Source organism: Anolis sagrei, chromosome 5, assembly GCF_037176765.1.
Source record: "Anolis sagrei isolate rAnoSag1 chromosome 5, rAnoSag1.mat, whole genome shotgun sequence".
Taxonomy (NCBI): Eukaryota; Metazoa; Chordata; class Lepidosauria; order Squamata; family Dactyloidae; genus Anolis; species Anolis sagrei.
Window position 1 is genome coordinate 163,848,822 of NC_090025.1, and position 26,252 is coordinate 163,875,073.

The following is a 26,252-nucleotide window of genomic DNA, read 5'->3' on the forward strand; positions in this document are numbered from 1 at the left end:
TCCCCAGCCAATTCCCCCTTAATTTCACTTCCATTCTGTGTAGGGAACTGTGAGGCGGGGAATCCTTCCTTGGCATATTTCCCTTTTTTAGCTCCCATGGCTATAATGCTGGAAGTGTTTCAGGGAGATAGAGAAAAGCTAGCCACAGGAGTTTAGCTGTAGTAGTGCCAGTTCAGATTGGCACTGTGTGTGCTTACTTTGGAAAACTTGCTGCCCGTTAGTTATGTATTATAGTTGATCTCCCTCATGTGATATCCCTCCCTCTTTCTGTGGGCCTCTCTCATATATCTCAAGCGGTGGGACGACCGCACCCTCATATAACATATTATTTGAATTGGAGCAGAATGGAAGGGGAGTTGTTGCAAACGTAATTTCCCCAGTTCCATAGGAGGAAAAAAAAGTGTGGGTAACTATCCTGCAAAGCTAACTAAAGAACCCTCTTCCCTTGTGCTAGTTCAGCGTTTCTCAACCTGGGGGTCGGGATCTCTGGGGGATCTCAAAATGGTCAGAGGGGTCGCCAAACACCATAAGAAAACACAGTATTTTCTTTTGGTCATGGGGGTTCTGTATAGGAAGTTTGACCCAATTCTATCGCTGGTGGGGTTCAGAATGCTCTTTGATTGAAGGTGAACTATAAATCCCAGCAACTACAACTCCCAAATGTCAAGGTCTAGTTTCCCCAAACTCCACCAGTGTTCACATTTAGGCATATTGAGTATTTGTGCCAAGTTAGGCCCATATCCATCATTGTTTGAGTCTACAGTGCTCTCTGCATGTAGGTGAACTACAACTCAAAAATTCAAGGTCAGTACCCACCAAACACTTCCAGTATTTTCTGTTTGTCATGGGGGTTCTGTGTAGGAAGTTTGGTCCAATTCTATCGCTGGTGGGGTTCAGAATCCTCTTAAATTGTAGGTGAACTATAAATCCCAGCAACTACAACTCCCAAAGGTCAAGGTCTAGTTTCCCCAAACTCCACCAGTGTTCACATTTCGGCATATTGAGTATTTCTGCCAAGTTAGGCCCATATCCATCATTGTTTGAGTCTACAGTGCTCTCTGGACATAGGTGAACTACAACTCCAAAATTCAAGGTCAGTGCCCACCAAACCCTTCCAGTATTTTCTGTTGGTCATGGGAGTTCTGTGTGCCAAGCCAGGTTCAATTCCATCATTGATGGAGTTAAGAATGCTCTTTGAATGTAGGTGAACTATAAATCTCAGCAACTACAACTCCCAAATGCCAAAATCAATCCTTCCCCCCACGACCCCACCAGTATTCAAATTTGGGCGTATCAGGTATTTGTGCCAAATTGCGTCCAGTGAATGAAAATACATCCTGCATATCAGATATTTACATTAAGGTTCATAACAGTATCAAAATTACAGTTATGAAGTAGCAACGAAAATAATTTTATGGTTGGGGGTCACCACAACATGAGGAACTGTATTAAGGGGTTGCGGCATTAGGAAGGTTGAGAAACACTATCCTGGTTGAAGCTGAAATAGAGACGTTTTCTTTAAGCCAGTTATCTTAGAACTGGCTGAGACTTTATAAAAATGCATTGCTCTAAAGTTCCCCAAGCTGCCGTTCTTTGATGTATCAGAGTGTAACTTGGTTAATCCCCAGGCAGCATGGCTACAGCTACTGTTTGGGGATGATGTGGTTTGTAGCATAGCTCACCTCTGGGTTGAGGAAGGCTATGCCACAGTCACGCTGCAGTTGTCTTCCTTCCTTCCTGCCCCACTGTGGGCACCTGCTCAGCGCTCGGCTCAGACGAGAAAACCACAGCTGCTGCAGACAAAGCAGGCAGGAAATGGAGGTGGAGAAAGAGAGAACAGGGCACATTCTGTGTTCTCTGCAACCTCGTCACTTAACTGAAGATCTGCTGGAAAAGATGCTATCGCTCTGCCCGTATTTTCTGACCCGTTCTTTGTTTTTTTTGTCCTCCTAAGCCAGGCAAAAATTGCTGTTTGTCCTATTTTCAGGGCAGTGGGAGGAGGAGAAGGACTCTGTAAAATCTCTCCTCTGCAGCAAAAGAGTTGTTTCCAGCAACATTTCTCCAAATTCTATATGAAAAACAATTCTGAAAAACCTACAGCTGGGTTGTTGTAGGTTTTTCAGGCTATATGACCATGTTCAGACATTCAGAAGCATTCTCTGCTGACGTTTTGCCTGCATCTATGGCAGGCATCCTCAGAGGTTGTGAGACTACTGGATGGCATATGTTCTCTATCAGAAACTAGAGCTGATGTGATCTATCCAATGCAGTTTTCTCAATCAGCACCCCAAATAACCAAATTGAATCTCAAGTTGACCACAAACTGATTTGTAACCCTTTTGGTACTAATGTTGGAGAGTGCTCCCTGGTCAAGTTGACCTTGGTCAAAAATAGGTTGGGAACCACCGCTTTAGATCCTTCTTGAACTTCTAAAAACAGCCATGGGTCACATAGGGTGTATATGCCACCCCAGGGCCTTTGAGGGTCATCCCCAGTGCTTTTGCCCCAAGCATCCAGACCAGAACTCCTAGGAATAATGGATGTGGGAAAAGGAAAAGTGGTATTTTTTCCAGAGTACCAGGGGCCAGTGTTATGCTTACATGCATTCGTTACAACTGTTTGTTTTCCTTCCTGGAAACTCATTACGGTCTGGCAGCTGATGACTCATGGACTGGGCATAGCCCACAGTTTTCAGCAGCACTGCTTTAAGGAGTTTTTGATGCATGTCCATTTTCAGTTATTCAGTACGCATTTATTCCTAGGCTTCTGTCATTCACTGTATTCCCTCTCCCAATTCCTCCCTTGGGTTTCCTACATTAGAACCTGAAAGGTGGCTCCAAACATGTCCGAGTCTGTTGTGTATTCTTTAGAATTTTAGGATCGACGAGACTCTTTGAATGAACAATTTGGGCAATGGTAAAAACAAAACTAGCAACCAAAGAGTAGTTTAAGAAAAACCTGTTATGTTTTCATTCCACCCACCTAGTGGATCAAGAACAACAATGTGAGTAGATAAATAGGAACTGCTTTAAAACTGGGGGGGGGGGGGTATTTTAGGCATGGCGTTTCAATAAGAAAAAAGGAGGAAAAAGTTTACGAACAAAGAAAGCTCTTTGGCAAGGAGATGGAGCAACTGCATCCCCCTGTGGCTGGAACCGAGCACAGCCTCCAAAGATGCCAAAAGATGGGAAAAGCCTATATATACACCTCTATATGTTGTTTGTCTTGCCAATCGGCATTGAATATTTGCTGTATATGTGCTCTGTGATCTGTCCCGAGTCTCTTTCTGGGGTGAGAAGGGCGGAATATAAACACTATAAATAAATAAATGAATAAATAGTAACACACATAAATGATTGGTTCACTTATTTCTATCAGTATTAACCTGCTCTCTTCGCAGATACTCTAGCCACAATTCTAACTAAGCCTTCTCTATTTGTTAAATAGGCAAACCCCATTTTCCCTTTCAGTCTCTTCTTCTCAATACTATGACAGTATCGTCACAACAGCATTGTTAAGTGGTTTAGCCTGAATGTCCATGACTGGCTTGGGATGATTTTATAAGCTTGCTCTCCAAGCAAGAATTTGAACCTAAGTCTTTCTGGTTCAAGTTCAACACTCTTGAAGCATTGCCTACACCTTGGGCCATGCTTTAGCACAGGTTAAACTTCTAGCTGCAGAAAATCTTGCCGATCGAAAGGTTGACAGTTCAAGCCCAGGTTGGGGTGAGGTCCCAACTGTCAGCGCAGCTTCTGCTCCCCTAGCAGTTTCAAAACCATAATGTGAGTCAATAAATAGGTGCCGCTTTGACGGGCAGGTAATAGAAGGTGCCCATGCGGACATGCCGGTGATTTGATTGGAAGAGCGTTTAAAGACAACAAAGCTCCTCGACATGGAAGATGGAGAGATAGCACCTCCCGTGGTCGGAGTAAAACACAGCCTCCAGATGCCAGAGATGGAAAAAGATGGGAAGCCTTTACTTCTGTTTATGTACTGTCGGTCTTGTTAATTGTATAACGACATTGAATGTGTACTGTAATCCACCCAGAATCCTTTTGGGGAGATAGAGCAGAATATAAATAAAGTATATTATTATTATATTAGCAGAAGAGACCCATTTGTTCCTTCTTAGAAGTTGTATTGGCTATAAATGAGAGGCTTACACCAAATAAAACTTGTTAGGTTTTCAGGCGCCCCAAGCCCTCTGATTGTTTTTGTTACAACGGACTAAGCTGGGCATGTCCCTCTGCCCCAAAAGCAGTCATTTGTAATGACCTTCCATCTGATTAAATAAATTAAATAGCACACATTGTTCTTCTCCCTCCTTTTGTCCTGGAGGTTTATTGGTGATCTCTTACCAAGTAGCACCACATATTTGTACATATTTATATATTCTGCTTCTCCCACATATGTCATCTCACAAATATGTTGATTCTTCCCTGTTTCTGCTGCTACAGCCGGAGTCTGAGAAGAAAATCTGGCAGTGTGAAGCGTCCCTCTCCAGCCCCCAGCCTGGGAAACAGTCCTGCAACGCACACCTCCTTTTACGAGTCTGTGGTCAGTGAGACTTACCTGAATGATGGCAGAGGACTTTCAATTAGAGGCAGCACTGTTTTGGATGACCCAATGGACAACAACTCATACTGGAGTGAGTATTTCTTCCTTTGAACCTTGGTTTTTCAAGGTGGTATAGAACTATACCTTTCATTGTTCCTGACCAGGGGCTGATTGGAGATAAAGGCCAACAGCCAGAATACTGCAGGTTCTCAACTCCTAGAGATTCTGCAAAATCACCCCAAATGCTTTCTAACTGTGTAATTCATGCAACAGCCTTGGTATTATATCTGCTTTCCACATGGTGGGAAATCATGTTAGAATAATACAGCAAGGTCCCTGTAACTGTGGAAGCCATTTCTGTGGCTTCATTTTCCTGTTCCTGGGTAAGAATGATCTCTAGAAATTTGCTAGGCCCTCCAGACAATTCTTTAATGTTTCCCCAAAACATTATCTCCAACAAAATTCAATTGTCTGCTTGAATTGGAAGTCAAGTAATTTAATGGTGTTCAATTGCATTCAAGGTTTCATATTTATGTACTGTATTTATTTTAATTATTTTATTTACCGCACTTGTATCCTGCCCTTCTCAACCCCGAAGGGGATTCAGGGCAGCCTTACCTAGGCAAGAATTTGATGGCATGTGTGCACATATCATCAATAAATAAACAAAAACATTAAAAACCAACCAGTTAAAACATAACATTAGAACAACAATTTAAAATCACATAATCCAGGTCATAATCCAGGGCCAGTCCAAGTTGCCAATGTTAATTTGTCGCACTGCTCCCAAAAGCATGCATGGCCGGGCTTTAGCACAGCTGGTTAATCACCAGCAGCAATAGATCACACCAATTGAAAGGTTGGCATTTCGAAGTCCCGGGTCGGGATGAGCACCCGACCTTCAGCCCAGTTCACTGTCCACCTAAACAGCTGTGAGTAGAGAAATTAGGCACCATTTAAGCAGGGAGGTATTTTATGGCACCATAAAAAGGAAATACCAGAAAATGCCGGCAATCAAAGGAAGGAGAAAGTCTGTGATCAAGGGCTCTTCATCATAGAAGATGGAGCACCAGCACCCCCTGTGGCCAGAATCAAGAACAACCTCCAGGACGCCAAAGTTGGGAAAAATGCCAAATATACCTATTGTCTGTCCTATCTGTTTAATGACAACGAATGTTTGCTGTGTATGTGTTCTGTGATCTGCCCTGAGTCCCCTTGAGAAGGGCGGACTACAAATGCTGTAAATAAATAAATAATTCTTCACTCCTAACCCCTGCAAATGTGGATGGCTGACATTATAAAAATGATCTATAAATAAAACTAAGCTGTGCATTCATCCTACATGTTGTTCTTAGGTGCTCAAACAGACAGCTTTGTGTAATTGTTATTTTATAATATTTCAACTGCATCAAAGAAATGAGATGATGGTAGAGTGAGAGACTTGGGAAGGGACATGTGTTGAAACTCTAGTGAAGAGATCACAAAATCATGTTCAGGCATGACACTTGGCATGATGCTCAAATAAGAAACTTTGGATATGATATTGATCTATTTGGTTGCCTTTTATGCAATGCATTAACTTCCTGTTCTATTTAAAGTATCCAAAACAGTGAAGAGAAAACATTAACGCCTTTCACAAACCCATTGTAAGAATGAGGGAGTACACAACCTCTATTGTGCTTTTAAAAATTTTCACTTCAGTGTAGCTTCTTTGAGTGAATCTAAGGACTCCACCAGCTGAAGAAAGTATTTGTTGCTGTAGTTATTATAGTTTTTAACCTATATTTGAGTATAAACCAACCCAAATATAACCTAATTTTACCACAAAAAAATGGATGACGTATTGACTTGAATGTAAGCTGAGGGTGGGAAATGCAGCAGCTATTGGTAAATTTCAAAATAAAAATAGATACCAATAACATTTCATTAATTGAGGAATCAGGAGGTTAATTTTTTTTGAATATTTACATAAAAAGACTGTCCAACTCTGACTAAACCATTATTCTAACCTTGTTCAATGTAAATTTGCTTACATATCCTTCCAATAATAATAAAGAAAGTAAAATAATGGAAATGTGATTAATAATAATAGACTAAAATAATAAACATAATAATAAAATAGAGTAAAATAATAAATGTAATAATAACAATAGTAATAAAATGAAGTAATAAATGAAACAATAATAATAGAGTAAAATAATAAATATAATAATATAATAAAATAATAAATGTAATAATAATAAATAGAGTTAAATAATAAATGTAATAATAATAATAATAACAGAGTTAAATAATAAATAACTTTGATTCAAGCCAAGGGGGGCTTTTTCAGCCTAAAAAGGAGCTGAAAAACTCGGCTTATACTCGAGTATATACAGTATCCAATTAACATTAATTTTGCCCCAGATTATTTTTAGTAATTCCTGTCATTATTTAAATACTTTGGTTCCAATCTTGAGTGATTTTTTAAAAAAATAACAAAACATATCAAAACAATATTTCTCTTTCCCTTTTCCTTTCCTCTTAATTTTAAGAGCTATGCTGCCGTAGTGCATGAATGAAATGATACATCTGTACTATAGATAAGATTTTACACTAAATCAGAAAATATTTATCCTTTAAATTATAGCATAAATAGAATAAAGTAATAAATGAAATAATAGATAAAACAATAAATATAATAATAATTATAAGAGTAAAATAATAAATGTAATAATAACAATAATTATAACAATAATTATAGAACCAGCAAACCATGCCTTCAGTCTTTAGAAACAGTTCTTTGGCTGAGTCCTGGTTCAGATCCAAGGAATTGCTGCAAACAGCCCCACCTTTCCTCCCAAAGGAATGGAAGAAAAGACGTGATGCCAACTAGCGATATAGGAGCTATATTGAGAGAGCTCATTCTTCTTTAGAGCCATCTGATGGAGCATTAAATGTTTTGAATCAAGCCATGCATGCAAACGCTGTTGAGAATTTCTCAGCTTTTCTAAAATGAGGTTGTGTTTCCTGATCAGGTGAGGATCTCTCGAGAAGAAGAAGAGCCGGTGTTGGAGGCATCGAAAGCAGTAAAAAAATCAATGGGCTATCAGAAAGAAAGATATATGACACCTATGCATCATCCTCTGGTTATTCTTCTGAGGATGACTATGCAGGTATGGATGTCTTCTTTGCCTAAAACAGGAACAACATTGATGAGACTTACAGCAGCTGCACTTTGTTCAGAAGAATCATAGAGCTGGTAGAGAACTCAAGGGCCATCTAGCCTAACCTCTACCAAGAAGCAGGAAAATCATATTCAAAGCACCCCGACAGATGATCATCCAGCCTCTGTTTAAAAGCCTTCAAATAAGGAGCCTCCATCACACTCTGGGCCAGAGAGTTCCACTGCTGAACAGCTCTCACAGTTAGGAAGTTCTTCCTAATGATCAGAGAAATCTCCTTTCCTGTAGTTTGAAGCCATTGCTCCGCATCCTAGTCACTCCAGAGCAGCGGAAAACAAGCCTGCTACCTCCTCCCTGTGACTCCTCCTCACATATTGATACATGGCCGTCATGGCTCCTCTCAGCCTTCTCTTCTGCAGGTTAAACATGCCCAGCTCTTTAAGCTGCTCCTCATAGGGCTTGTTCTCCAGACCCTTGATAATTTTAGTTGCCCTCCTCTGGACACATTTCAGCTTGTCAACATATTCCTTCAATCGCAGTGCCCATATGCAGAATGGAAGAAAATACTCTTGGGATACATCTACATTCTAAAATTAATGCTTTTTAACACTAATTTAATTGCCATGGCTCAATGCTTTGGAATCTTGGGAGATGTAGTTTGGTAAGGCACCAGCACCCTTTGGCACAGAAAGCTAAAGACCTTGTAGAACTACAACTCCCATGATTCAATAGCATTGAGCCATGGCGGTTAAAGTAATATGAGATAGCATTAATTCTAGAGTATAGATGTGCCCTAAGACTCGGTTTGCACACAGTTCTGTTTGGTGCTTGAGAATGTTCTTTTGGACGAAAACAACCAGAATCTTAGAGCCGCTATAACCGGCATGGGAAAAGTTTGGCCCTCCAGGTGTTTTGGACTACAACTCCCACAATTCCTAACAACCTACCGGCTGTTAGGAATTGTGGAAGTTGTAGTCCAAAACACCTGGAGGGCCCAAGTTTGCCCGTGCCTGTTCTATACTGCTAGGACCCATTCCAAACATTGAACCTTAGCTCACAAATAGGTTCAGCACCATGGATAGCTCCTTTGCCATTTGGATTCCAATGCTGACCAGGTTCACTATTTCACTGATTCTTTGCCCATGCCTGCTGTAGACCTTTTAGGCTTTCATATGCGAGAGGAGAAGGCCAACAAATCTTGATGAGATGTTAATAAACATTCTCACTATGATGATTGCATAGCTCACAAAAAAAGTAAAAGTGAGGAAGTCAGCAGGGATTAGCTTAGCACAGTGATTCTCAACCTGTGGGTCCCCAGATGTTTTGGCCTACCACTCCCAGAAATCCCAGCCAGTTTACCAGCTATTAGGATTTCTGAGAGTAGAAGACCAAAACATCTGGGGACTCACAGATTGAGAACCACTGGCCTAGCAGGTTGTATTCAGTTGATCTCTAGTTTGAGTATGGAGAAACCACTGGGAAATGAGTGTATTGGGTGCTCCATATTTTGCAAGAGAAAGATCCAAGGAATACAGAAAGCTTATGGGGTAAATTGGTAAATAATTGTTAATTAATTTAGCAAAAATGCTATCATGGTCCTAACTGGGAAGGAATTGTTTGGAACATCTTCCAAAACCTCAACTGTGTAAGATATACAGAAAACCATGCTTGGAAAAGTTAGGGTGGTTTGTTGTGAGCCATGATCCAGAAGCATTCTTTCCTGATGTTTCACCTGCATCTATGGCAGGCATCCTCAGAGGTTGTGAGGTCTGTTGGAAACTAGGAGGTTGTGAGGTCTGTTGGAAACCAGTTAATTGCCTCCCAATAAAGGATTTCCCCAGGCAGTAAGAAGCCAGACCTTGAAACTGCTAAGCCATTAAATGCTGATCAAAGTGGCCAATTGAAACATCCACACCTACCTTAAATGGATGAGAGTTTTTTCACCCACCCTGGACATTCCACAGATATATAAACTCCATTTTCCTAGTTTCCAACAAACCTCACAACTGCTGAGAATGCCTGCCATAGATGTGGGTGAAATGTCAGGAGAGAATGCTTCTGGAACATGGCCATACAGCCTGGGAAAACTCACAACAACCAAGTAATTCCGGCCATCAAAGCCTTCGAAAAATACATTAGGGTGGTTTCATAAACCCCTCAGCTTATTCTCTGTGTTTTCATTGGCCATTGTATTTCATTTTGAGCAGCAAGGAAACAGGACTCACAAAAGAAATAACTTGTGGAGTCAATGTGGGGGAGAGAATGTCTTGTTTGCTAATGAACTTTCCTTTGTTCCCAATAGGATACACTTACTCCGACCAGTATACTTCTGGATCTCGATTCAAGAAAACACTTTCCAAAATAAGCTCTTTCCTGTGGATGGTGGTTACCTCACCAGGTAAGTGGGAAAGCACTTAAGTAACTTCATGCTGCTTTGCATATATTAGCAAATTATAAGGGCATATCTATGTTAAAGACCTCACCACAGGAGTGGGGACAGGCTGAATGCAGGAGGACTATATTGCCCCATTTTAGCATCTTCCAGCAGGTTACACCATGATCTAGTTGAAAGGAAGGAAAGATATAATGATTGTAATTATTATACTATTGCCGCCTTAGCTTTGCTAAATGGGAATCTCCATAATCTTTTGGAAAATGGATATTCATAACCATTTGGGAAAATCAGGAATCTTTTGGAAAGGCATGACCTTGTTAGAGATCGTAACCTTTTATAAAGAATGATCTTCCTGAGAAGAGTTAAAAACTCTCTGGAGTCAACCTTCTCCTTTGTGATAAATATCCACTAGTATTTTATTATTTATTTATTTATTTATTTACTGCTTTTATATTCCGCCCTTCTCACCCCGCAGGGGACTCAAGGCGGATTACAGTGTACACATATATGGCAAACATTCAATGGCAATTTTTGACATACAAACATAGACAGAGGCTATTTAACTTTTTCTGTCTGCCAGGGGAGCTGTCGCTTTCATCGTCCATCTGCGACGCTGATGAAGCACTTCCGCATTCCCCGCATGCTTCCCTGCTGGAATGCTTTGCTGGAGTCTTCTTTATGGCCTCATAAATCAGTTAATTTAGCCTCCCCACACTTTAAGGTGGTACCTTATTTTCCTACTTGACAGATGCAACTGTCTTTCGGGTTGCAAAGGTCGACAGCAGGCTACACGCAATTGGTTGGAAACCCACTCCAACCCGGGCTGGCTTCGAACTCATGACCTTTTTGGTCCGAGTGATCTTAATGCAGCTGACACTCAGCCAGCTGCACCACAAACCCAGTGGCACTTAAGTTTCTCAGCTATCAGACTAATAGGGACAAAGATATGCCAATGCACAAAAACATATATAGCAGAGTTTCAGAAGGGTTATTACAGTTGCCCAAAAAACATCTACTCTCCCTTAAAACATCTTTTGAACATGCCCGATGAAGAATTAGAAAGGAAATTTGGAAAAATGTTTTACACAACAGTGGCAGCTCAAATAGTAGATGCCAGATATTGGAAAACCCCAGAGATACCTCCTTTAGAAGAATGGGAAAAATATATTACAGATTTGCTTATAATGGATAAAATAACTTTATTATTAAGGGGAGAGCTATTAGACAACTTTGTTAATTAATAGCAACCAATGATTCAACATCTCAATGTGAAATTAAACTAAAAATGTATATAGAGGATCCTATAAGACTATAGACAAGGAGGAACGGATGTTTAGTAAGAGTCTATGATACCTTTATATGTACTACTTGCCGTCCCCTGCCACACTTTGCTGTGGCCCAGTCTGTGTTTTGTATGTATATATGCATATATATGTGTATGTGTATATTTGTGTATATGCGTATATATCTGGTTTTGTGCATGCATTGTAATGTATTTTTGTGTGGGGTTTTTTTTTTGGTTTTTTAAAGTCTTTTCTGCTGTGTTTTTCAGTGTTTTTATAAGTGATGGTCACTTATTGGCCTGATAGGTATATTGTGTCCAAATTTAGTGTCAATTCATCCAGTGGTTTTTGAGTTATGTTAATCCCACAAACGGATATTACATTTTTATTTATATAGATTTAAATAGAAGACTGGACCCTCTAAAGAAAATATGTTATCTGAGAAATTATTCTGGAACACTAATAACTAGAAAGTATTGCACTCTATCTAGAAAACCAAACCAAAATGCAGAGTTTGCATGCCCTTGTCTTTCTTCTTTCCTTCACAGGAAGGTTCTTTGGGTTGTTATACTGGTGGATCGGGACGACGTGGTACCGCCTCACGACTGCAGCCTCCCTCCTGGATGTCTTTGTCTTGACAAGGTCAGTGCGCAAGGAAATACGGAAAGGCTAGGAGACGCCCATGATGTGATTATGGAACTGACTCAGGGGAGCAATAATTGGGCAGGTGGAGAAAAGTGTGAATGCACTTTTTCCAAATTCAACCAATTTACCACTATGTCTTACCTCTCTGTATTTATTTATTTTCATTATATTGCATGTTTTTCTTTCATTTCTACTTTAAAATATTATTCAGTGTGATTAGTCACAGCACTAATATTATGAAACCTTCAAAATCAGTTTTTAAAAAACCAAAACAGTTGAAAAGTTCAGTTGAAAGAGATCTGTCTTCACCTCCATCTTAAGAAGCAACAACAGTGGAAACTGATGACTAATCTGAAGGGAGGGGTGTATCCCACAATCTGAATAGATTTATGTATCTATACATGTGCAAACATGTCTCTATATATGCATGTATGTTTCTTCATTTACCTACGTATGCACTTTATGTTTTGCCATAGCCCTGTTTTCATTACAGATTTTGCCTCTTATTAGCTAACCTAGAGTTCCCTACCATCATGTCCTGCAGATGTGTTTAATTGCAAATTCCCATCATCTGTGACCATTAGCCATGGATAATGGGAACTGTAGTGGGAAAATCTGGAGAGTTCCAGGATAGGGAATGACTGAGTTACAAGAACAGTGTATGCTACTTAAAGAGACCCAAAGATGTGCTCAAAATCAGATCCCTTTTCGTTATTGTTATTATTTGTACCCTGCTTTTTTCTCAAGACTGGGTCCCAAAGTTGCTCACGTCCTTAAAATCTGGCATTCACAAACCTACAAAATATAGATATCAGAATAGAATTGTTGGAAATAGCAACCTTCTCAAGCCTCCTCTATTTAATGTTTTGTCTGTTTATAATGTGTTATTTCCTGAAGTGTATATCTTCTTTGGTTTGCAGTTTTCCTTAGCTCTATATACTTAAGGCAGTGGGAGGGGCTGCAGACCATGTGACTTCTTCAGTGACTGTTAAGAATGCAGTTTGAAAGGATGACAGTTGAGGAATGACAGTTGATACTTGAGTCCCTTGGAAGTAGACAGTTATAAAAGCAGTATAGTTTTAAAGAGACTGATAAATAGTATAAGTTAAAGACACAAACTATAATGTTTTAAAAGTTTAAACCACCAAGAAATGTGCCTATATATTTAAATACATGAAGTTGTGAGTAAAACAAACAAGTTATTTTAAAGACGTCTACTTGACATTTTGTCTGCTGAGAGCATTGAATAGAAACAAGATACTTACATGTCCAGTGATCATCCATTACCCAGTACATTAAGGAACACTTCTGAAACTCCATTACCCAATAGATTATGATTCCCCAGTGGTGCAGTGGGTTCAATGGGCAGAAAACTGACAGGTCGGAGGTTCAAATCCGGGGAGAGTGTGGATGAGCTCCCTCTGTCAGCTCCAGCTCCCCAAGCGGGGACATGAGATAAGCCTCCTACAAGGATGACTAAACAACATCCGGGTGTCCCCTGGGCAACGTCCTTGCAGATGGTCAATTTTCTCACACCAGAAGCGACTTGCAGTTTCTCAAGTTGTTCCTGAAACAAAAAAAAAATCCTAACAGGTCATTATCCAATATTCCCAAAAAGAATTAAACATTCCTATTATTAAAAGAAGTAAAAAAAAAAGTTAATTTCTAGCCCCATGTAGCATTCTTGGCTTGCTCTTGAAAAACGTTCTGCTTTAAAACCTTTCCTAAGAGTAAAGATTTCAGCCATTTTCTTTTATATGTTGACAAAGCACCAACATATCAGTAATATCATAGAATGACCTTGTACTGTATATGTCCATTCCTTTCCAATAGTGTGAATTGGATTTAGAAAGGCCCACAATGTGTAACGCTGTGCTTAGAAGTGAGATGGAAGAAAGGAGAAAAAGACAAGAGCAGTATCTTTTTTCATTTTGGCTCCTTCTCTAAAGGGAAGCAAACCATAGCTTCAAAAGATTACTCTTTAAAAAAAACATACTGCCTGGGGATTGTAAGGATTGTAATAAAAGGAAAAAGAGACTACATAACCAAGATCTGAAATAAAGGAATACTAATTTACTCCATGCAGTAATGCTGGCCACATGACCTTGGAGGTATGTCTATGGACAACGCTGGCTCTTCGGCTTAGAAACAGAGATCCCCAGAGTCGGACACGACTGGACTTAATGTCAAGAGAAAACATTTACCTTTACCTAATTCTCTCTTTCTGCTTTATTCCTGTCCAGGAGCTATCCAATCCTGAAGAAGCTGTTTCTCTTGCTGCTCCTGCTGTTGCTCCTGACTGCTTTTGGTTACGGTGAGTTGTGTATTTTTCCTATGTTGCCGTTATATACTGAGTATATGGAGCTCCCGGTGGTGCTGGCAACCTTTGTGCTGGCAAGGATGACAGGTCAGAGGTTCGAATCCGGGGAGAGCACAGATGAGCTCCCTCTGTCAGCTCCAGCTCCCCATGCAGTGACATGAGAGAAACCTCCCACAGGAAGGTAAAAACTTCAAATATACAGGCGTCTCCTGGACAATTTGCAGTTTCTCAAGTTGTTCCTGACACGATACACACACACACACATACTGAGTATTGTCTTACACTGCATTTTTCTGCAAAACAACCTTGAGGGTAGTTCTTTATCTTTCATGCAGTCTCTTTATTCTGTTTCCAGATGTCTTTTCTTTTGACGATGTAGCTGCTGAGGCTGCAGTTTAAAGGAGAAGGTGAAAAGCTATTTATGAGAAACTTTTCACAAGAAAATAGAACTTGCATAGAAGAGTTAATAATCTCTAACCTACACCTCTGAATTCATTGCTATTTCTCATCAGCTGCATTTTATAAAACAAATAAATATGTTTGAAAGGAGTTACTGGGTACTGGCACAGTATTACAATTATCTGAAATTGCAAATAGTTTTATGGTTGATATAAATATATGTGGTGTCTGGTTGCAAACACTATTTTGTAGCCAGGAAAAGTAAAAGTAGTGAGTACAGCCAAATGAGTAGGTTGTGTTACAGCATTTTCCTTCCTTGAGCAAGTAAGAAAGGTATAAGGAAATCATTGTGAAAACAGGCACTCTACCTATCTTGTAAAACTTTACACCAGCATTGAAAGTGATTAAGGCAGTGGTTCTCAAACTTCCTAATGCAGTGACCCCTTAATACAGTTCCTCACGTTGTGGTGACCCCCAACCATAACAATATTTTCGTTGCTACTTCACAACTGTCATTTGCTACTGTTATGAATCGTAATGTAAATATCCGATATGCAGGAGGTATTTTCATTCACTGGACCAAATTTTGCACAAATACTCAATACGCCCAAATTTGAATACTGGTGGGGTTGGATTTGTCATTTGGGAGTTGTAGTTCCTGGGATTTATAGTTCACCTACAATCAAAGAGCATTTTCAACTCCACCAACGATGGAATAGAACCAAACCTGGCACAAAGAGCTCCCATGACCAACAGAAAATACTGGAAGGGTTTGGTGGGCATTGTCCTTGGGTTTGGGAGTTGTAGTGCACCTTCATCCAGAGAGCACTGTGGACTCAAACGTGGCACGAATACTCAATATGTCCAAATGTGAACACTGGTGGAGTTTGGGGACAATAGACCTTTGACTTTTGGGAGTTGTAGTTGCTGGGATTTATAGTTTACCTACAATCAAAGAGCATTCTGAACCCCACCAACAATAGTATTGCGACAAACTTCCCACACAGAACTCCCATGACCAACCATCAATGTTTTCTGATGGTCTTTGGTGACCCCCTGACACCTCGCGACCCCCCCCCCAGGGGTCCCGGCCCCCAAGTTGAGAAACGCTGGATTAAGGCAATCTTTATTGCTTATATATAACATTGATTCCCTCATGATACAGAAGTTATACTAGCAAGCATACACTTTGTTTAGAGGTAGATTGTAAGATTTTGACAACAGTAAAAGTTGTCACAGTGATTCAGTTTCTGTACAGGTTCCCAGTCACCTTGCTTTGCTTCGACTGATGTATATATAGTTAGGGAAAGTTGTAAAAAAGTCTAAGAAGCAAAACAAAAACAAATGCTGGAGTTAAGCATTTGCTGAGAATAGTTTCTGGAAATCGCAACTTACAGAACTAACATCATAAGAATAATGGAAGAAATCAGTCTTTCAAATTCTTACAGAAAGGATTGATATGTGTTTTAATTGCTTACATGTTCAGATTGTTTTATATTATGATTAGATGTATTTTATTGTTTACCTGTACGGCATTGAATTTTTGCTGGATTTGTAAGCCGCCTTGAGTCCCCTCCGAGGTCGAGAAAGGCGGGGTAAAAATGAAGTAAATAAATAAATAATAATTCAATATCTAGAGCTTGGAAAAATTACTTTTGAAGGGACTACAGCTCCCAAGGCCCTCCCTATGGATGCCCTACCTACCTGAAGGTGAAGATGTGTCTCCGTACTTTCTTTTTCTATACGTCTTGTTAACATATAGCCATGTGCAAAATGAAATGTAAATATCATGTGTGAATGAAGATATTGCATGGATTAATCTATATATTTACTTAAACTCTTATAATGGGTACTCTGAAGTTAACTTTGATGACTTCTTCTAATCATATTAGGCATCTGGTATTTTTACCCCTTTGGTCTCCAGTCTTCTGTGTTTTCTTGGGGAGCCATGAAGTGGTCTACTCCGGTTACCAAGAAGGAATATGAAGCAGGAGACTTTGGTGTTTTCCCTGCGGTATGTTGAGTTTTATTTTATCTTCAGAGTGTAATAATAATAATTATAATAATACTAATACTCTTTATTTATATTCCACCCTAGGGGATTCAGAGCGGATTACAGCATTAACATACATAGGCACACATTCAGTGCGTTTACAATCATATACAATGAGACACACAAACACAAACAAAGGCAGAGGCTTTTCCTTTCATTTCCGGCTTCTGGAGGCGGTGCTCATCTCTGGCTCTGGGGAGGTGTTTACTCCATTTTCAAGCCAAGGAGCCTGTGTTGTCACCTCCTGGTTGTATGACCAGCAAGATTGCTTGAAGTGTCTCTTTGCCTTTTCCAGCCAAAGTGGTACCTATTTATCTACTCACATTTGCAGGTTTTCAAACGTCTAGGTTGGCAGGAGCTGGAGCTGACATACGGGAGCTCACCCTGTCTTGCAGATTTGAACTGTCAACCTTCAGGTCAGCAGTTCTGCAGCACAAGAGTTTAACCCATTGCACCACCGCAGCAAAGGTCTAGAAAGGACATGTTTTGTCAGACATGGATAAAAGGAAACACATATATTGGTCCTGTGGATATGGGGGCCATAACATATTTAGAACCAATCAAGAGGTCAATGCAACTGATAGGAGTTGTATATTCACTTCTTGCTAGCTGGCTTCTGCATACTTTAATGGCTGTCGTTTTTAAACCATCTTCCAGGGCAGCGTCATGTAGAATTACATCATTCAGTCTTGGAGGCTACTGAATTGTGGTTGCAAGCTGCCTTTTGTGATCAATATTTCTCTCTTTCTCTTTTTCTGGGTTGAAAGGCTCATCAGCAGGTATTGTCTCGGCTCCAGGCCCTGGAGAGACGCTTTGAGACCCTGGAAGCTGCGGCGGCGTTGCTGGAGCTCCAGAAAGGAAAATCAACAGAAGGGGCCTCTCTGTCGCATGAAGACACCCTGGCACTTCTGGATGGACTTGTGAAACGGCGAGAGGCAGCCATGAGAGAAGATCTTCGCACAGAGACACATCTTCACCTTCAGGTAGGTAGGGCATCTATAGGGAGGGTCCCTTGGGCTGCCAATCTGAATCTACATGAACTGACTGCAAGGAATTGCTTCTGGTATTTCAGTCTTCAATTCTGTAGGGCAGTGGGTGTCCAACCTTTGGTCCTCCAGGTGTTCTGGATTTCAGCTCCCAGAACCCCTTACCTAGAGTTTTGGAGTTGTAGTACATCTCCATCCAAAGAGCACTGTGGACTCAAACAACGATAGCTCTGGACCAAACTTGGCACAAATACTCAATATGAGCAAATGTGAACACTGGTGGAGTTTGGAGAAAATAGACCTTGACATTTGGGATTTGTAGTTGCTGGGATTTATAGTTCACCAACAATCAGAGTATTATGAACCCCACCAATGATAGAATTGGGCCAAACCTTCCACACAGAACCCCCATGACAAACAGAAAATACTGTGTTTTCTGATGGTCGTTGGTGACCCATTTGAGACTCCCCTCATGACCCCTCCCAGGGGTCCCGACCCCAAGGTTGAGAAACTCTGGCCTACAAGATTGCAATATCTCCTGCCCTTCTCTTTGAGAGAATTAATTTTATACAATATCACAAAGGTATATAATTTCACAAGACAAAGATGCTTGTTGCTCAAGTAGAAGCATTGGGTAGTTGTTTCTATCTTTGTCATCATTAGCCACTTCCTTTATTTATTTATTTACTTACTTACTTACTTACTTTATATATTGTATTTTTACCCTTCTCTATCTTACCCCGAAGTGGACTCAGAGCAGCTTCCAGGTTGGCAATAATTCAATGCCACAGCAAACATAAACATACAAATACAATATACACCATACATTAAAATAAGTAGAAAATCATTAAAACCATGACATATCAGTACATTAAAATAAACTGTTAAAACAACACAAGATTCAAAGCCATAATCCAGGAGCTATTCCAATCGTGTTACAGTCACTTCATGGCAGCCTATTGCACTGTGCTACTTTCTGAAAGATTGGTTCTACGGCTATGTTTTTACTTACTTTCTGAAGGTCAGGAGGGAGAGAGCTGATTTAATTTCACTGGGAAGGGAGTTCCACAGCCAAGGGGCCACCACTGAGAAGGCCCTGTCTCTCATCCCCACCAGTTGCACCTATGATGGAGGTGGGACCGAGAGCAGGGCCTCTCCAGCAGATATTAGCCTCCGAGGGCCAGAACCATTTAGGGCTTTATAGGAGCGAGTTGGATGCCTTCTGTTCCCAGATGCAGCAGGATTTGTGTATGTGTGTGTATTTCCTTTGGCTTACAAAAGAAAAGGGCAATAGTTCTATGCAAAGACATTTTAATGCAAATCATAGCTATCTCAAACCGAAAACAAGTGTTTCTATTATATTTCGTATAAGTTCAACCGCTGGCTGGCATTTAATCATGAGCTGTTAATTTGTTCAAAGCTGCATGTCACTTCTCATCTCCATTCTTCTGCAGAGCGAGTTGGGTGCCTTCCGTTCCCAGATGCAGAAGGATTTTGATCATCTCCAGAAGAAAATCTCTCAGGCTTCTGAGGTAAAACGTGACCACTGTTTACAGAAGTTGCAGGTGTTGTGATCTGGGAAGGTCTGCAATGCAAAACTGCTCTTGCAATATAGATTGTAGACCCAACTAGGGGGTAATGCCTAGCATTTAGTTGGGTTTGAATAATGTAAATGTTTTTAACTATTTATTTTTAATAGTTCGACATTTGATCCTATTTTAGTGTTGGTAGTTGTTTAGGTTTTAAATTGCATATTGTTTTTTTTTTAGTGTTAGCCACCTTGGGTCTTTTTTTAAAGGGATGAAGTAGAAAATATTCATAATCATGTGTTTTGTCGAAGGCTTTCATGGCCAGAATCACTGATTTGCTGTGAGTTTTCCAGGCTGTGTGGCCATGTTCCAAAAGCATTTTCTCCTGACGTTTTGCCCACATCTATGGCAGGCATCCTCAGAGGTTGTGAGGTCTGCTGGAAACTAGACAAGTGGGATTTATATATCTGTGAAATGTCCTGGGTGGGAGAAAGGACTCTTGTCTGCTTGAGGCAAGTGTGAATGTTGCACTTGGCTACCTTAATTCACATTTAATGGCCTTGCAGCTTCCAAGCCTGGCTGATTGCTTCCTGGGGGAGTTCTTTGTTGGGAGGTGTTTGCTGGCCCTGATTGACTCTTGTCTGGAATTTCCCTGCTTTTTGAGTGTTGCTCTTTATTTACTGTCTTGTCCTGATTTTAGAGTTTTTTTAAAAACTGGTAGCTAGATTTTGTCATTTTCATGGTTTCCTCCTTTCTATTGAAATTGTCCACATGCTTGTGGATTTCAGTGGCTTCTCTGTGTAGTCTGACATGGTGGTTGTTAGAGAAAACCATGAAAATGAACAAAATCTGGCTACCAGTTTTAAAAACTCTAAAATCAGGACAGTAAATAAAGAGCAACACTTAGCTTTGTTATTGCCCTCCAATTCTAAACAAAAGATAAGGTGGAAATTCAGACTTTAGCCTCAATTAACAGAAGTCTTCTGAATTAAGATTACAAAAATGTTGTTACTAGATTGTCCCCATTGATTCTCCAGCTTTACTCTGGCTGTACTCACATTTGAATTTGGGGTCACAATAGATCTTGTCCTGTTTCTTTCCTTGTCCTAACCAGTGTTGCTTTTCCTTCAGGAGACAGAGGGCCGGATGCTCCAAATGAGCTCACAATGGCAAAGGTAATCTGAACAATGTGTCTTATACTGTTACAGTAATTCATACATCCCGAAGCATTTCAGAAAATATTCTGCATAGAAATATATGAGGAGTTTGTGGCACAAAAAATGTGGGGACTTTTATGTAAAAAATGCACCGTCACTATTTTCAGAAGCACACATTACTTTTTTGTACCAAAACCATTAATTTTTTGTGCAACATGTTTCTTTGCATAATAATTTCCCAGAATACTTTGAGAAGTTTAAATACTAGGCAGAAGCTGCCCCAAATTCTTCCTTTAGGTTATTTTCCCCACCTATATAGTCCGAGTGCTGGAAAACTCGTAGTTCAACCAAGAAATAAATATAGCAATTCCCCAGTTCAATCCCAAGTATTGTTGCTGTATAACCCACCGAACAAAGAGGTTATTCATTGAACCTCTTTGTTATCTCCTTAGTAGCTCCTCTTTACTCAAGTGCTAGTATCTCTGTTGCTGAAGGATCTGATGGTTTTCAGTCCCAGTCTCTCCAATACTCCACCCTGTTACCTGGTCCAAATCATCACTGCTTCTCTCCAGAACCCACATGTTGACTTAATTACCCGACTCCATAACCACATGTGAAGGGAAGAAGTACGGCATGATGCAGCTAGCAGCCACAACCAATCATATAAATACTGTAAATAAATAAATAGCAGCTGTTGTTAGAACCACCTTGATTCCTCCCTGATCAAAATTCAGAGCATCTGGATTTGTGATTACAATAATCATGTACATTATAGTCATGTTTAGACCAAGGGTTATCAACAATCCGCCCTCAATGTTTTGAATTTGACCAGTCAGTAGTTAGAGATTCTGGGAACTCACCCAAATATCTGAAAGTCCAAAGGGCGATAGCTACTGGCTTAGGCAATGATCTGCTGAGGCAGGGCCTGCATTCTCCTGCACAATAATGAAAAGGCAACTGTCATGAGAGTAAGCATTGCCAAAAATGTTGTGAACAAATAGAGGAATGTTGTGAGCAAGTGCATGAAACTGGTGTACCCAAAAAGTAACATCCTCCTGAAGCCTTGTGGCATTCAAGCAGAGACATGCAAGAGCTGTGCTTAGTTACTGGCTTAATAGCTTCCTCTAAAATGCCTTTATATTTACTTACTATTATCGTATATACTAGAGTATAAGCCGACCTGAATATAAGCTGAAGCACCTAATTATACTACAAAAAACTGGCAAAGCTTACTGACTCGAGTACAAGCCTAGAGTGGGAAATGCAGCAACTACTGGTAACTTTCAAAATAAAAATAGATACAAAAAAATAACATTAATTGAGGCATCAATAGGTTAAATGTTTTTGAATATTTACCATATTCCAACAGTAAACTAGCTCTGTAGGTGGAAAAGTAGGGTTAACAAAAACAATATGGTATCAACAATAACTTAATAATAATAATAATAATAATAATAATAATAATAATCTTCATTTATTTCTCACCTTATTCCCCCCCCCCCCCCCATGGGGACTCAGGTGGGCTTCCAACATTGTAACAGGCAACATTCAATGCCAATATAAACAATGCAGAGCTAGATATAGATCTATAATTATATATATTAATTTCACATGTATTTCCCCCTGAAACATTTGCAAATCCTCTCTCTATATATATGTGATTTACCTCCTGCAATATTTGCAAGCCCTACATATCTATGTTTATATCTATCTAGATACCTCTCTCTATATGTGTGTGTGTGTGCATTTCCCCTGAAATATTTGCATGCCCTATATATCTATATTCATATCTATCTAGATACCTCTATATATGTGTGTGTGTGTATTTCCCCTGCAATATTTGCATGCCATATATATATATATTCATATCTATCTAGACATGTAGATATATATTTTGTGTGCATTTCCCCCTGTAATATTTGCAAGCCCTATATATCTATATTCATATATGTCTGTCTAGACATCTATCGATATATAGATAACTATATCTATACAGGAATTTCAGAGACTTGCAAACATGTGAGGGGAAATTCATATATAAAAATAATGTGTACATATAGGTACAGATACAGGTACATGGAAATCTCTAGATATCTATATGTAATTCATATGTAAAACTAATGTATACAGATCGAAAGATACAGATATACAGGTACATAGCGATTGCAAAGACCTGCAGGAGGAAATGTCTATATATCTGTAGGAGAGATTAACAATTATTTCAGGGGAGAATGCTTTTATAAGATTAATGGATATTCCTGACTTGCAAGGGCTTCTCTCCTTCTCGAGAGAGGGAGGATTTGGAAAAGAAAACACACTGTTAAGGGAGGAGAGATAAATATATATTGCAAGCAGTGGCCTCCAGGCCCTGCTGCCTGACTTAACCCCATTATAAGTTGAGGGAGGCTTTTTCAGCCCCCCAAAAAGGACTGAAAAACCCGGCTTATTTTCAAGTATATATGGCAATTTACAATATATTTGTTTGTTTACTATTTGTTTACAGCGTTTAAATCCCCACTATTCTAGAGAAGATCGCTGACCATGCTAGTTGTGGGATTCTAGGGTAGCGGTCCAAAAATATTAAAGCTTTGAATTACTCACAGTGCTTGTCACTTTTGTTTTCCTCCTAAAGCTCTACCCAGGAAGGTCTGATGGGAAGTTTCCGAAAGGAGATGGACAGGCTAGAGGCACAGCTTTCAAACCTGAAGAAGGAATTTGGAAACTTGGCCTCAGATCAGAAGGTGTTGTCAAAACACGTGGAGTCTCTTCCAAGACAGATCAAGGAAATAAGGGAAGATGTGAGTTTCCAGTTGCATTTCTTTTCAAGTCTTCCTGTTTAACTGGATCTTGTCCAGTCCCAGTTTAAAGGCTTTCAAGTGGATGACCATCATGACATCTTCTGGCAGAAAAGTCTGCAGTTCAATTATCTAACTGCATTTATCAACCCTTTTGTTTTGGTGAACTCAGGTGGAAGTCCAGTTTCCAGTGTGGCTAAGCCAGTTCCTGTCCCAGTCGAGAAAGGATGGGACAGGCAGTGTATTCCTCCAACAAGATGAGCTGCAGGAACAGCTACTTGCACTGGAGAAGAAGATTCTTGCCAGGATCTCAGAGGACCAGGAATTCTCAGTGCAGAACGTTCGAGTAGCTCTCCAAAGGGAAGGAGTCATAGGAGTAACGCAAGAGGTGAGGATACAGTGATCCCCTGGTTCACGTGGTTTCTCATGGAGTCTTTTTGGGGAATTCTAATAGTGGTGACTGTTGTGTGGGATGTGTTTATTTAAAATATATATCGACGATATATATCTTAGTACTTAGCTTCATGCTTTGAAAATCTAAGAGGCAACTTTTTCCCATTCTGTAAAATCATGAGAGATCCCGAGAAGCAGAGTAATCCCTACCATTAATGGGGAAAGGTTTCCCCTTGACATTAAGTCTAGTCATGTACGACACAGGAAGGTGGTGTTCATCTACATTTTAAGTTGAAGAGTTGGTGTTGTCTGTAGATGCCTCCAATGTGGCCAGCATGACTGCATAGAGCAGCATTATCTTCTCGCTGAAGTAATATCTATTGATCTACTCACATTTGCATGTTTTCGAACTGCTAGGTTGGCAGAAGCTGGTGCTAACAGCAGGAGCTCAACCTGCTACCCAGATTCAAGCCACTGACCTTTTAGTCAGCAAGTTCAGAAGCTCAGTGGTTTAACCCGCTGTGTCACCAGGGGCTCCCTATCATTAATACAAACAAAGCTTGCAAAGCTGTCCTAACAGAAGCTGTATCACATCCCTTACCTCAAATATCTGGAATGTTATCCTTCAATCCAGAGTAAAAAATGCTTTAGGATAGCTAAAAGTGAATCGATTTTCTGCCTTCACGTGCTATTAAGAAATTGTGTCTCCTTCTTAGCATCCCCTCTATTGGACGTTCCTTAGGTCAGAGATGTCAAATTCATTTCATCGAGGGCCACATTAGCCTTATAATTGCCTTTTGCAAATTTTGACACACTGATACCTAAAGGTTTCATGTCAGGTGGCATATTAATTTTCAGCTGATAAAATGCATGCAGATCGGTGTTGCTATTGCTTTTCTGTAATTCCCCAAAAAGCAATGTCATTTGCATGTTTCAGTTGTATCCCGAAAGAACAGTGCAAACACTTTAGCATTCTGAGAGTTCTCTCCTTTCACTCCATGCTGTTGTTTTCCTTCAGGATGTGCACCACATTGTGAAACAGGCTCTGAATCGGTACAGTGAAGATCGCATTGGGATGTTTGACTATGCACTTGAATCTGCAGGTATGGACACTCAAGGTCAACAAGCTGATAATTCTTGATGTACTGGGGGGAAATTTAACTGGTGACCAGAAATTTTCCAATTATGCCTACAGTGATAATGCTAAATAACATAGAAGAACGCCAGAATTTTCTGTTTCATTTCAAAATACATTGTGTATCTAGAAGTTAGGACTAACCTAAGACTTTTTAGTTAGTTCTGACTATAGTGGGACCATTTGTATACAAGCTTGTTTCCTATTGTGAGTTGTTTTCCTTGGCTTCAACTTAATCTATGATTACAGGTGCCAGCGTTATCAGTACTCGATGCTCAGAAACATACGAGACCAAGACTGCTCTGCTCAGTCTTTTTGGGATTCCCTTGTGGTACCACTCTCAGTCTCCACGAGTCATTCTGCAGGTATTGAATCAATTAAGTAAAACTTACAATAGCCCTGTGTTATAGTTTCTCCTCTGAACCTAGTTTCTACATAAAAAACTGTGTTCTCTATTACTACTACTCTTATCCACAATTTATACAGTCTTTTATGATATTTATTTATTGTGTCAGGAGCAAACCAAACAGTTTTATTGTATTTTAAACACACACACACACACACACAAAGTTTGCAAACTTGGCATTCTGTTAAATGTCCTTTGACCAGTAGCTGGCCACTTGGAGTGCCTTTGGTGTTGCTGCAAGAAGGTCCTCCATTGTGCATGTAGCAGGGCTCAGGTTGCATTCTAGTAGGTGGTCTGTGCTTTGCTCTTCTCCACACTCTCATGTCGTGGATTCCACTTTGTAGCCCCATTTCTTGACGTTGGTTCTGCTCGTGGTGTTGGAGCACTGTCTGTTCAGCGCCTTCCAAGTCGCCCAGTTTTCGGTGTGCCCAGGAGGGAGTCTCCCATTTGGTATCAAACATTGATTGAGGTTCTGGGTTTTAGCCTGCTACTTTTGGACTCTCGCTTGCTGAGCGACTTTCTCAATAGATCTTAGAAACTATTTCTTGATTTAAGTTGTTGGCGTGCTGGCTGATATCCAAACAGGATGGGCCAAAGATGTCACTCTCTTGGTCCTTTCACTATTGGTTGCTAGACAGCTGATTCTCTCACTCCAGAAGCAACCGGAAGCTATTTGCAGCATGCAACCAAACAAGCAGACAAACCAATGGACTTTTGTAGGACCAATAATCACAATCAACATTGAAGGCATGTCAGCTGCCAAAGAACAACTGCTCTATGAACTGTGCCAAAATAAGAATTGTGATGTCTTTTATGATAGAAGTTCAAGATAGTGTTGGAAAGGGAGGTCACTCTATGTTATCCTCACAATAACCATATTAGTTGTGGCATTACATATGAAAAATGGAGATGTATTTGGTTTCTGGGTGAATTTAGATTGTGACTTGGCTTTAAAGCCTAGCAGATAGTTCTGGATAATCTTATCACAAGGTCCTGTTGTAAACGTATCAAATGATATCTTTGGTTGGCCCAGAG

The 26,252-nt window shown here is 40.1% G+C and overlaps 1 protein-coding gene across 1 annotated transcript in view; it reads left to right on the forward strand.

Moving 5' to 3' along the window:
* Window positions 1-26,252, forward strand: part of SUN2 (Sad1 and UNC84 domain containing 2) — a 44,916-nt gene that overhangs the window by 11,961 nt on the left and 6,703 nt on the right. The window contains exons 3-15 of the mRNA XM_060777058.2: window positions 4,458-4,648; window positions 7,575-7,712; window positions 10,024-10,119; window positions 11,948-12,041; window positions 14,288-14,358; window positions 16,656-16,777; window positions 17,584-17,799; window positions 19,257-19,334; window positions 20,463-20,506; window positions 23,121-23,286; window positions 23,456-23,671; window positions 24,695-24,779; window positions 25,061-25,176. Of these exons, the coding sequence (XP_060633041.2) occupies window positions 4,458-4,648; window positions 7,575-7,712; window positions 10,024-10,119; window positions 11,948-12,041; window positions 14,288-14,358; window positions 16,656-16,777; window positions 17,584-17,799; window positions 19,257-19,334; window positions 20,463-20,506; window positions 23,121-23,286; window positions 23,456-23,671; window positions 24,695-24,779; window positions 25,061-25,176 (1,633 nt within the window). The remainder of the gene's footprint in view (window positions 1-4,457; window positions 4,649-7,574; window positions 7,713-10,023; window positions 10,120-11,947; window positions 12,042-14,287; window positions 14,359-16,655; window positions 16,778-17,583; window positions 17,800-19,256; window positions 19,335-20,462; window positions 20,507-23,120; window positions 23,287-23,455; window positions 23,672-24,694; window positions 24,780-25,060; window positions 25,177-26,252) is intronic.